Source organism: Cyprinodon variegatus, unplaced genomic scaffold, assembly GCF_000732505.1.
Source record: "Cyprinodon variegatus isolate N-32 unplaced genomic scaffold, C_variegatus-1.0 Scaffold129, whole genome shotgun sequence".
In the NCBI taxonomy this organism is placed as follows: Eukaryota; Metazoa; Chordata; class Actinopteri; order Cyprinodontiformes; family Cyprinodontidae; genus Cyprinodon; species Cyprinodon variegatus.
Genome location: NW_015150582.1, coordinates 228022 through 241042, shown reverse-complemented (window position 1 = coordinate 241042; position 13021 = coordinate 228022). Strand labels below are relative to the sequence as shown.

At 36.7% G+C, this 13021-nt stretch overlaps 1 protein-coding gene across 1 annotated transcript in view; it reads right to left on the bottom strand.

Annotated features, from left to right (window-relative positions):
* Positions 1–3545: 3545 nt before the first annotated feature.
* The window catches only part of LOC107085612 (sodium-dependent neutral amino acid transporter SLC6A17-like), a 23805-nt gene continuing 14329 nt past the window's right edge, over positions 3546–13021 (bottom strand). The window contains exons 5-12 of the mRNA XM_015376055.1: positions 11591–11772; positions 11409–11519; positions 11086–11327; positions 9776–9968; positions 9503–9695; positions 9109–9268; positions 8009–8171; positions 3546–5975 (exon numbers count right to left, since the gene is read on the bottom strand). Of these exons, the coding sequence (XP_015231541.1) occupies positions 5559–5975; positions 8009–8171; positions 9109–9268; positions 9503–9695; positions 9776–9968; positions 11086–11327; positions 11409–11519; positions 11591–11772 (1661 nt within the window). The 3' untranslated portion in view covers positions 3546–5558. The remainder of the gene's footprint in view (positions 5976–8008; positions 8172–9108; positions 9269–9502; positions 9696–9775; positions 9969–11085; positions 11328–11408; positions 11520–11590; positions 11773–13021) is intronic.

Here is a 13021-nt window from a genome sequence, read left to right as displayed (position 1 = left end):
GCTCAGAAAATGTAAAAAAAATGCCGCTATGTTCTCAGCTTTGTAGTAAAAAGCCACAAAAACAAACACAGTTTTTCCCATTCTTTATTTACATTTATATAACTATGCTTATAAGTTTTACAATACTTGTGAATCATTCGTTCAACTGACTTGGGAAGAACATAGAAAGGGGTGTTTCTAAATGTGTCTCCAGCACAGATAACACCTGAAATGTGTGCTCAGTAAGGCCCTGCACACACCAGTCTAGCTCTACACAAACACACACATTTATAAATGCAAACACACACATACATTCAAGTCATAATAATTTCTTACAGCGTGTAGATCACCCACAGCTGATGTGCTGTTTAAATAACAGAATATTGCTTTTACACTGACCTTAAATTTAACTCTATAGTTACGAAAAACAAAATTAGTACCAACATTATTTGCTTTCAGGTGAAAAAAAGTGCATCAGTCACATTCATTTTTACTCTTTGTCACTTGCTGTGACATTGCTATATTTCACATGAATAAAAACTATTTCAAAAATATTGTGGTGACCTGGATGGTTATATGACACACAAACACCGAAGGGAATCTGGCTCACGTATCTGGAAAGTCAAAGAACACGAAATAAGACAAAGAGCTTTACAGCCACACCAGCAGTCCTATGAGATTGATCAATTATAGTTAAACCATAAAACATATTTATGATGAAAAACATATCATTGGTAGGTGGCAGATAATTTTTAAGTCTATTGAGGAAAACACTCATATAACTGTTATTAATCAGTTAACCAAAACAAATATAGCACAAAATATTAAACAGCTAGACAAAACAACTACAACAGCAATTCTTCCAAAATATCTCATAGGAGCTGAATGGACCAGCAATATTTTAGAATTAATTTTATAGGTCCAAGTTTAACTGGTCAGGCTAAAGAGAAGCATTATTAGAATGTATATGCAATATATTTACCAGCCACTGCGTGTCAGAATGGAGCAGATAAGTTACATAAATAAAAAGAGGGAAATTATAAATAAAATATTGCAAATGAAAGCTGTTAAGCAACCGTCCTACTGCGTCATACATAATCACGTATTCTAATAATCTGAACGACACCTGTGATATTGGCCAAACAGTTCCCCCGTTCATGTTGTATGGATGGTAGGATTATTGAGGTAAATTAGCATGTCACTTTATTTCTCCATGTTGTTTTATTTGTTATGATTATTTAAAACATTTTTTGTGCCACATCAAAAGAGAAAAAGGCTACATGGACTTAGAATTTCTCAGAAGGAGATAACTGAGATAATTGTAAATGGTTTTAATTTGAAAGTTAGCGATGCAATTTTTAGATCTGTTTGTGCTTTTTAAAAAAGTGAATAACAATGAGGGTGATATCAAAACTAACAATAAGCAGCTACTATGAAATTAGACATATATCCATGCATTTTGCTGCCACATAGTGGTATAATTTAAATATAATAAAGTCAGGTCATTTACATACTAAAAACATTCATTTATAGCTATTGTTTTTGCTATGATGATTGATTTATGACATTAACTTAAGTTTTAATCTGTCAGCAAAACTGCAACAGTTTTATATAAATGTAATAAAATTGAGGGAGTGGGCAAAATTGAGGGTATATTCAGAACTTACTTACTTACTTACGCCTTTCTTCTTTTTTTAACTAAAAAAAAAAGTCACTGAGGTAAATTAGAAAGGTTTTAAATGACATTTTTAGAGTGTTTAACTGCTAGTGTGGCTGAAAACAGATGGGCCAGCAGTGAAGATACGTGTCTCACTTAGCCCCTCTTTTAGTGACACATACTAAATAACATTCCCGTCCAGCAGCATTTTCAGAGCTAAGAAAAACAACAAGCAATACCAAAAACAACAACAACAAAACAAAACACATACAAATGTTTAAATACACAGAAGTCTCAAGTTAAAGGAAAATATATGTTATGTGTTGTCATCTCTGTTAAATCATCTTATATAACAGCAAATGTACAGCATTATAAAATAAATAGTTCATTTATAATTTTACATCAGTGCTTTGACAACTTTAATAGAAAAATAAATAAATGTGCAACATGAACTAGAATGTGCTCTATATTAACAGCTGAATGATATCAGTCCGTACAAGAAAAAGGAAACTTCATATCAGTACATTGGTTACAACTTTACCTGTTTAATTGATACTTAATAAGTTTTCTACAAATATACAGCAGACTGCATGTTCGTGCTTGTAATGGTTGTGCCGGTAGCTGTCTAAGGCTTCCTGGAGCGAATACTGACAGCTGAAAGGTTACTGGTATTTGGGCTTTTATATTGCAGGTGTTTTTGTCTGTTTGTCAGTGTTTTTCTATATTATTCATTATGCTTTTGTCAAAGAGGACGGAAGTTGTGCATTTTTAATTTTGTGCTCATATTTTTGTGTAAGCTGTACAGATGGACAGCACTCTACACATGAATCGTCCAGCCTTGGAAAATATGTGTTCTAAAGGCTTAAAATAATACCCAGCTGGTATTGAGGTGAAGATATCTTTTTGTTGCCGTTCTCTAATAGTGCATTTCATTTTAACCTCCTTTGTTAATCATTATTGTAACTAAGTGTGTTTTGTATTGATTTAACTCACTGCAATACATTGAAATCTAAATATGTCAAATGTATTCAAATAAGTGCATTTTTTTCCTTAAACTGAGCAGGGAAGTGAGACACTTGCCAATGGAATAAGACCATTTTATATACATTTAAAATGAGAAAAAATAACTGCTGCCTCTTATTTCAAGTGCTTAATATCTTATTATCTTGTTTAAGGGTAAAAATACTAATTTCATTGGCAGATCATTTTATTTACATACTCATATTAAGGGTAAATACACTTACTCTAACAATCTTTTACTAAATTTTTTTTTGTTTTTGCAGTTTTCATTTTAACTATTATTTGGTTTTTTCTGGAATTGAGGTTCTTAATTAAATATCACTCCTCTCCCTTTACTTTGTAGATAATTTTATGGTCTTGTTCAGCTGTCTGTGCTCATTTGATAGTTTTTATAAGAACTGCCTCACTTTCCCTTTTCAGGTTATTTCCCAGCTGCACTCAGAATTTAGTCCCATCTGGTTCTTATTCCACTCATCAGTGGGTAAAAGCTTGCTGTGCTCTCACATCCACACTAGATTCTACGTATTTTAGTATTTTCAGTAAATAACTCGATCACCAGCACCATGAAGTTTCCACAAAGCATGTCTGAACTTGTGTCCAGCTCAAACACAAATCATGACACAATTGTTATATTAAATTCAATTCTATTTCCAGACCCTTTGACCAACTTGAACACACTCAAGAATTTGGTCAATACATCACTGAAGTATACTTTCAAGGGGCAGGGGTTAAGTGTGCAAACCATGTTTGGATCATGACCTGTTGACCTTTGCTGCATATCTTGCCATCCCTCTCAACCCAAGCTGCCTTATTCCAAAAAAAATAAATAAATAAATAAATAAATAAATAAATAAATAAAAATTTAAATAAAGGCCACTAGTACCAAAACAATCCAGTGTGGCCTAATTTTTTAAATCTTCAAAATATATTTTTTGACAGGCACTTTTTTTCACCACTAAATAAGTGTGCTTATTTTTCACATTTATTTAGTAGGGAAAAAAGACAAGGGAGTGAAATCAAGATGCTACAGCAAAGGTTTAATTCATTTTCGACTCATTACTCATCGTTTAGAGTATTGTTTTGGATAATAACGGTAAATCCTGAGCCCTGAGTTCATAATAATAAAACAGTTGGAATCAGAGAATTGTGCACATGAATTGTAGAAATACGCTTTTGTGCTTTTGTAGCATCAATAAAACAAACTAGAACTCAGACTGGCTCCATATTAGCCTGAGCAGACTGTGCCTTCCATCACACATAATAAAAATAAGCCTTTGTTTCAGTTGGATGATTTTAAAATAAAATGAACAAACATTACTGTTTTAATCCAACCCAACACATCAAGTCTCACATTCTTTGCTTAAATTCAAGTTTTTTTTAATGTTTTTACTCTTTGGTATAGAAACCAAAATGTTCCCCTTCTGCAGAACATTTAACATGAGTTTGATGGAGAATAAAATACTTCCTTAAATCTCCTGTTAAATTCATTTTCCAATCACATCAACTCAGTCGACAGAAATATCAAGTTCACTAGAGAGGATGCAAGAATAAAATGTTGCCCTTTCTGGACTGTGCTGTGAATATTGAGGACAGTGGAAGTCTTAATACTGAGGTCTACCGAAAACCTACACATACAGACCAATACCTTCATTTTGACTCACATCACCCACTGGAACATAAACTTTCTGTAATCAGAACTCTAGATTACAGGGCTGACAAAATTCCCTCAATTAGAGAGGAGAAATGAAAGGAACAAAAACGTGTTAGGGAATCACTGGAAGCACGTGGTTATCCAAACTGGGCTTCTGTTAAATCAACAAAAACTATTTTTTGGAAACAAAACATACTGGTGAGTTTCACTCAGACAAAAACTGGTTCATCCTAAAGACAAAACACCCAAACCTAAGCTGAGCAGCGTTGTGTATGAGATCCAGTGCAGTATGGACTGTGCAGCCTCTTATATTGGAGAAACCAAACAACAACTACACAATGACAAAGCATAGGAGAGCCAGCAGCTCTGGGCAAGATTCAGCTGTACACCTTCACCTAAAGAACAAAGGACACACCTTTGAAGACCAAAGTGTTTAGGCTTTGGACAGAGAGGACAGATGGTTTGAAAGGGGGGTCTGGAAGCCATCTTTATCAAAAGAGAAAAGTCATCACTGAACAGAGGCATTTTAGCTTCCAAACATTTACAATTCAGTCATTGAACTGGTCTCAAAGAAATTATATAAGCACTCCAGTCATGATTCAAAAGACCAATCACAGAGCCAGTGCACAACAAAAAGCTCCAATAATCCAGAAGAATAAGGGGTGGTTAATAGATTTGCATCTGACTTGGAATGTGCGCAGGGGGATGGACCACCATGCTGCTTAAATACATCAGCGCTCCAACTAGATATTCCTTTGGTGTGAGCCAAAAGAATAGACAAAGACTCCTGGATAGGTGTCTTCATAAACTGAGTTAAAGTCCAGTTGCCTTCCAATTTAAGCCTGCCATTACCCGGGATGACTGAGAATTTAAACAGGAATCTTAAATCTCCAGGTTGTAAAATCTACAGGATTGTATTACTACACTGTACAGTAATATTTACACACTAAACAAAGATAGCTACATAAAGTCCTGCAGGGGGTTAACCATGGGTCTGATTGAAACAGTCTTGTGTGTCCCTGGAGCAGCCTTATACGAACATCAGAACCACCTCCATAAAACTAATTACAATATTTCTAGATGATTTTTGTTTTCATGTATACTTCATGTTGGGCTTTTGATAGGTTTGTTTTACCCTGTGTATGTATACAACATTGAAAAATCTAGTTACCCTTATACGTTTTTGTAATATCAACGGGATAAAGGCTTAAAGCTGAACTGGTGGATGACTTCATGTTGCTAAGAGAAAGGTTAAGAGTCTGACTCTGGTGTCAGAGGTGTCAGAGGTGTCGTTGGTGTTGTGGGTGTGGTGGGGCTTATTGCTGGATTCTGGTAGCTTGTACCATAGCAGACATTTGGAGACAGACAGTTAGGATCCAAAGATTTGTTCCCTGCCGGGGTAACGTAGGGTTTGCGGGCTACACCCGACAATGGAGCATCACCTGTCTTGGCACCGAGGATGAATCTAGCCTCATCCTGCTCCTCTAGGTTGGAGATGTCTTTCATCATGGTTTTACGGTAGGAGACGGACAGCTTGTTGGAGCCGTCTGACATCAAGTTGAAGTGGCGCAGGATGAAGACTATTGGGAGAGGAAGCATGGCCACTACGATGAGAGCGAAGCACATGGCAAGAGCCCAGGGAGGGTAGCTTTGGAAGCGTTCCTGTGCCTGAAGTGAAAGACATATAAGCCTTAAAAATAAATACAATTTATTTTTTTGTGCTTGGATTTGAAACTAACACACAGTGATAGATCAGAGAAGCAACCAAAAGGCCTGTTTTAACTCTGGACCAGCTGCAGAAATGTAAAGCTCAACAGACTAAATATTAGTTACCGTATGCATAGCACAAATCATAACAAACATCTTTGTACAAAAAAGACCAAACCTAACCTTTTTTGATTAAATGCAAAATGTTATGTGGAGAAAACTAATGCAGCATATCACCCTGAACATAATAAACTCAACCATTTAGCACACTGCTCTTGACTGGTTTAGGTCCCATCTGGCTGATTGATCTTTCTGTGTTAACATTTAACACACAAAATCTTTTGCACCCCTCTATCATGTGGGGTCCCAGAAAATATGTAATTACTTTCCATTTCTACACTGACAATTGTCTGATCTATCTGCCCCTAAAGCAAGAGGAGGGCCTTCTCATGATTATTTTGAAGACTGTAAAGCTTGGCTAGCCCTGAACCTTTTGAATTTTAACCATAAGAAAACTGAGGTGATAGTTTTCAGAGTCGCTCCTGAGCCCCAGGGTCGATGGGACTCCTTCTTCAGCTTGACATCATCCATTGCAGCCCAAGTCCACGACCGTATTCGGGGATTGCCGCCATGACAGACATTATAGCCACAGCTATAGGTGGCCGCATCGACAATGGAGGCAGAGAACATGGCCCATTCCGACTGCATGTCTCCAGCCTTCTCAGGAAGAGAAGCGCTTTTTGACGAGGGAGTTGAACATATCCCTGACAGAGGGCTCTAGCAGAGGTTCCCAGCAGACCCTATCTACTCTCTTTAGCCTGTCCAGCTTCATCTTCTTCCAGCATATGCAGCTCACCACCAGGTGGTTCAAGAGCTGACAGGTTTGGCCTAGAGTGTCCTGGTACCAAGTGCACTGCTGGGCATCCTTATGCTTGAAGAAGGTTGTTCGTTATGGACAGTCTGTGACTTGCACATGACTTGCAAATCCAATAATGAAACACTGGGGGAACTTTCCTCCTGACCACGTCCCTTTAAGTGTCACTGCCACTCCCACTCTGCAATTCCCAGAGGGACCATTTCTAACAAACCTCTTATTTTATGGAGATATTATAATTATTTCCTTACTTAATAAATAACTTCATGTTAACTGCTGAAAGACAACATGTATTCAGTTAAACGGTCACAAATCCATCAAAGCCAAGGAGGAGGGACTAGGGCTGCTTCCCTAGGAACCCTCTGATTGGCTGCTTCTCACTTACAAAGATAAGTCAACTTAATCCTGGTTTTCATTGGGTCTAAAGTCAATATTATTACTAGAAAGGGGGGGAAATTGCTTCAAAAATGTGTTGCAATTTATTTTACAGCACATTGGGTGAGCAACTCCACCCTCTATATCCCTACTTGTGTCTGAAAGATGTCTAATAAACTTGCAAGAGAGCGTGCTGTGGTCTAGTATGGTGGAAGCTGCCAGAGGCTTCAGCAGAACCAAAGTTAACCTCACCTAATGACTAAAGCCAGCTCAAACCTTCTCAATCATTTTTTGGATAGACGCTGGAGCTGCTCACCCAGTGTGCTGTAAACAAATGTCAACACGTTTAAGAACACTATTTCATACTTTTCTAGTAAAAATGTTGACTTCAAAGTAGAAATAAAACCAGGAAGAACTTGTCTTATCTCTCTCAGCGAGAAGCAGTCATCAGTTTCTATCAAAGCAGACCTAGTGCCACCTCATTGACTTTGATGGATTTGTGACAGTTTATATCAAATTATAGTATGCTTCCTTGATGCATCCTAGTCTAAAGCTGATTTAGAAATGCAGCTGGAACCTTACAAGTAGTAATATTCTAACTGTAGGTGGGCTCAGGACCATTATACACAATCAAAAAGGACAAAGGTTCTTTATAAACCAGTCTCCAAAAAGCATTTTGCTTTATCCTTGAACAGTTTTCTTTGGTTGGTAATATCCGAGCTAACAGAAACGTATGTAAACCTACCAGCTCTTGAACCCATGCATTGTATCCCGGTGGGCTGATGGCCATCTCTATGACAGTGGTTGAGATGAGAACGATGAGACAAATAGGGGAGACATACTTCCACATATAGAAATACATTATAGATGGTCGAAAACCCAACATGTCCTCCAGGTCTTGCATGAACCTGACAAGAATATGACAGCAACAATAGGACAAAACAAGAGAAATGAATGTTAGAGCCGCTTCTGCGATGGCTTGAGAAACATTATGATTCCACATTTTAAACATCTAATATAACTGCATTTATATTAGATGTTTTATAAGCTGCATTTAAGTCTAGGTGTTTATGCAATTAAAATCTGTAAAATTTTGAATTTGTTAAGCCATTTAAACCTTTTTCGTTGCAGTTACTGCTCTAAGTCTTATGGGTATGTCTCTACCAGTTTAACTCAGTGATATATTTTTTATTCTTCTTTGTGGAATTGCTTTAGGTCACTCAGATTGAATTAAGAGCAGCCATCATAATTTTTCAAGCCTTGCTTAATATTTAAAGCTGGGTTTAGGTCTAGACTTTGACTAGGCCATTCCAACAAAAAAACAAGATGTCCAACCACACTACATAAGAGGGAAATTACACTCAAAACAAGTTATCTGTTCATGCACCAAGATCATTTCACTTAAAAAAATGTTTTGAATTAAGATTATATTACATTGAGTTGGCAATATGAGTAATTAAGCCTTAACACAAGATATATTATCCAATACTTCTAAATCTAAGTTGTTGTTTTCTGTCCTGGTAAGAATCCATAGTCTGCATTAATCTGTGCCTAAAACTCAACTAAAAGTGTTTTCCTCAGGATTGTCCTATGTTTAACTTCATCAAACTTGGATTTTCTTTAAATGTATCTAAGTTAGCAATTATTGAACTCTTCAGAGCTGTATTTCTAAAAAAAATAACAAAAAAACAACACAGATTAATTGCATATTGTCTCACACAATTATTTCAGATAAAATCCCAATCAAATAGAATGAATTTTGATTCAATGACAGACTGTAAAATGATAAGAGTGTTTCAGGACATTTGCAAATGATTTTTTCTAACAACACTCTCACAGAATTACCTTTTAGTACCATATATCCAAGCAACGGAGACATTTTCCAGGATCACTACCACAGTTAGGGGAAGACCAGCAGAGTAATCGTCAAACATTGTGACAAAATAGTTTCCTGAACGTTGAACAAATAACAGCCCACATAAGAAGGCCACGATGCAGCAGCACACTGAGAAAACACACAGACAGGAAGAAACATTAGAGCTAGAAATATGGAAAAAGTTCAACATTATTCCCTAACCCATTACTGGTTCTAAATCCTGCTAATGCTTTTGCATTCAATACACTTGCCGCACCGGTACGAAGCTTAATGCAGGCTATTTCTGGATGTATTTTAATAAGTGCTGAGTAAAGAGTACGTGAGGAGCTGGGACAGGAAATTGGTGATGAGAGGTGGGAGTACCTGTCAAAAGCTCTTTCTGAACTTTGTAGGCGTCAAGGACGGGTGTGGTGATGCCAGTCATGGTGCCAATCATGCTGCCCAAGCCAAGATTGATTAGCATGAAAAAGAACATTACAGACCAGAATGGGGATGCTGGGAAATGGGTCATGGCCTCTGTGAAGGCGATGAAGGCCAGGCCAGTGCCCTGAACTGCCTACAGAGAGACGATCCAGGCTGTGAGAGGAGGTACATGCTGTTAATCCAGCTGATTTTGCATGTGGCATAAGTATATACCTTATTGAGTTCATCCTCCAGGACACAGGGCTCCAGACCCAACTGGCCAAAGCTGTCCTCTTTTACTGTCTTGATAACACTGTACACTTCAGCGTAGTCTGATGGGGTGAGATGGGAGAAGTTCACATGAGGAGGGATGAGATCGTGACTCAAGACGTTGGAGTTGAGGTATCCAAGGATCTTTTCTCCATTTCTACAGACATAAAAGAGCAGGATGAATATAAAACAAACATACAGCTATTCAAATATATTAGTCAAGCCAAAAAAATAAAATAAAAAGTACATAAAGACAATAATAATATTAAGCTCCCAATTACGTTGACTCAGTGGTCTGCTAAATACCCGCATCTACTACGATCCTTGGGTTTAGCATTCATACCAAATAGATAATCGGCAGTAAATGTATGACAATTTATCAAAAAAAAAAATCCCATACTGCACCAGTGGTCGGAAAAAAACATTACCTAAGTCAAAACTAAAAGGAAGGACCATTTGAAGTTTATCTTTTGATTCTCCTCAGATCATTGCTTCACTTCAAAAGGCTGAACATGTTTCTGGGGATGATGCAATGCTCCCAAATGAAGCATCTTCCTAAAGCAGCCATAAAACCCTTTACTTCTTTAAAAACATCTCTAATATAACTGTAATTTTTACAACCAAACAACCATTTTACATGTGAACTAAAGATTAAAATACACCAAAGCTAACATATATGTATAAGAATAATCATATTTGCAAGGAAATAGCTTTAAATATGCCTACTTTGGGACATTTAATTCAAATGATTCATTAATTTCTTTGAAAAGCAATGTGTCAAATCTAGAAAACATTTAAAAATGCAGGAAAGAAAAGTATTTTAAGTAATAGCTTACTCTATATGTATACATAACCACAATATAGGTTGATATTAGAGCAATTTAAGTGTATGCCTAATCTGGAAAAACGTTCCAGCGTACAACCCATATTTGAAATTTACATGCAGAAAACAGAAGGTTTAAGTACTTATATTTTTATAGCATTTACATCATGATGTAAAACATGTCTTTTTAAACTTAAAAATTCTAACTTACTTAAACAAACACTTTGAGGTAATTGGTTTCCACAAAATCTGGAGTATTCAGAACTATTTGGTTTACAGTGTTGGTATCATATTTGCACATTGCAGCTTTATTTTGTTGTAATGATATACAGAAAATTGTCCATTACTGGTTAGGGGTTTTAAGCTGTATTTGGACAAATGTTCTTGAACATTTTACAAAAAAACTGTAGCATAAACCCCCCCCCCCAAAAAAAAAACGTGTTGAACTCACTCAACAACACACTTTTCATTCATGATGTTGGCCTTGAAGCCCAGCACAGCAAACACCACCAGCGTTGCCAAAATTGAAGTTAAAAAATTGATGACGGATACGAGGACGGCGTCAAAGTGGCAGTTGTTGTCTATTTTGTTATAACTGGAGAATGCAATGACGCCTCCAAAACCCAGACCCAGAGCGAAGAAGACCTGAGTGGCTGCTTCCCTCCAAACCTGCGGCTCCAGCATCTTCTCCAGCTGAAGAAAGGAGGGATGGTTTATTAGGAGCTATTAAACTGGAGGGTAGTTTCTGAGGATAAAATATTTAATCCAGCTCACCTTTGGAGTAAACATATGAGCGATCCCGTCGACCGATCCTTTCAGCATTAAACCTCTGACCAGGAAGCAGACGAGCACCACGTAAGGGAAAAGGGAGCTGAAGTACATCACCTGCAGGGATGAAAAAAATGTGTTTTCAGAAATAGAAAAACCTTAAATATTTTTCGAAATATTGCCCATACCTTCCCAGATGAGGCAATCCCTTTAATGACAGCAAGGCAGACAATTATCCAGGCCACCAGCAGAGATAAGGTCATTTTGATGTTGAGACCACCACTCTCTGCAATGGTGCTGGTTGTGTTCAGAGTCTGCCGGTACCAGAAATATGTTGTTGCAGAGCTTTTATCGCACTCTGGCTCCACAACTGGATGCAAACAGAGGAAAATGAAAAGTTAGGAAGGCGAATAAGGAAAAGAAACAAAGGGTGAGAAGATATAGGAGGTACACTTTGATTTAATTCTGAGGAGGAGAGCTGAGGAGGGCATGGAGAACTGAAAAACGATTGTAACTGTGTATGTTTGCTCACGTTTCCAATTTACCCTCTTGTATAGTTTACACATATCAGACGCCTGAGAGCTATACAAGGTCATCTGCAGCTTAATATGCAAAGCATGAACCTCCAGGTCACACCAACATAGGGGATTGTTTTCATTCTACACACATTATATTCTCTTGGATACAGAATTGTTTTTGACAGCCATCTTAGATTTAGTCTCAGTCTTAAGGACAAAAACTATTATTAGTCTTTGTCTCATTTTAGTCATTGCCATATGTGATAGTTTTAGTTGGTTTTATTCGACTTAAACTTAAAAAGGTTTTAGTCTAGTTTTATTCAGTTTTATGTTGCAAAATTAAGTTAACCTTTACCAGACAGCGACTCTAGCCTAGATACTACAATAGCTGGGTATAGAATGCTGCCATGCAGTTCATGATTACTGTTGGTCAGACAACTTTGATTTATAGAATTCAAATAAACTTTTTATGAATTAATTCCCTAGTTTATAAAAAAGTGCAGCACAAAAGCTGTGAAAATAGCAGATATAGTTCAACACATCATATTGGTTAATATAGCAGACAGACAAGCAAACAAAATGTACAATAAAGGACTGGTTTTAGACATAAAAGGTTTCCATTGAAAAGCAAATACTTCCTGATCTACTATGATTTATGTATTACACAGAGATCAATAAATAATTCATTGTCCCAAAAAGAAAAAAATACATTCTTCTTTCTACTTTGGCAATTCTGGCTTTATTTCTGATAATTTACCCCTTAGATACTGTTGCTCAGGGGTCAAAATAGATTTTAATTCACAGAGAGCACCTACATAATTGCCTTGTAATGCCATGGCAATCCAGACGTAAATTGAATGAATATGCTCACTAAAATGTTGAAATATTTAAAGGAAACAGAGAAAATGTTTTAATGACATTACAAGGGAACATTTACATCATATTTAAATAGATAGAAATGAGAACAATGAGAAAGAAATATTCAAAGATCTATGTACCTTTTCATCAAATAAACAGTATGCAATGAAATATTTTAATTTATATTTTGGGGATTTTATGTAACAGAGGGAAATAGATAGATAGATAGATAGATAGATAGAT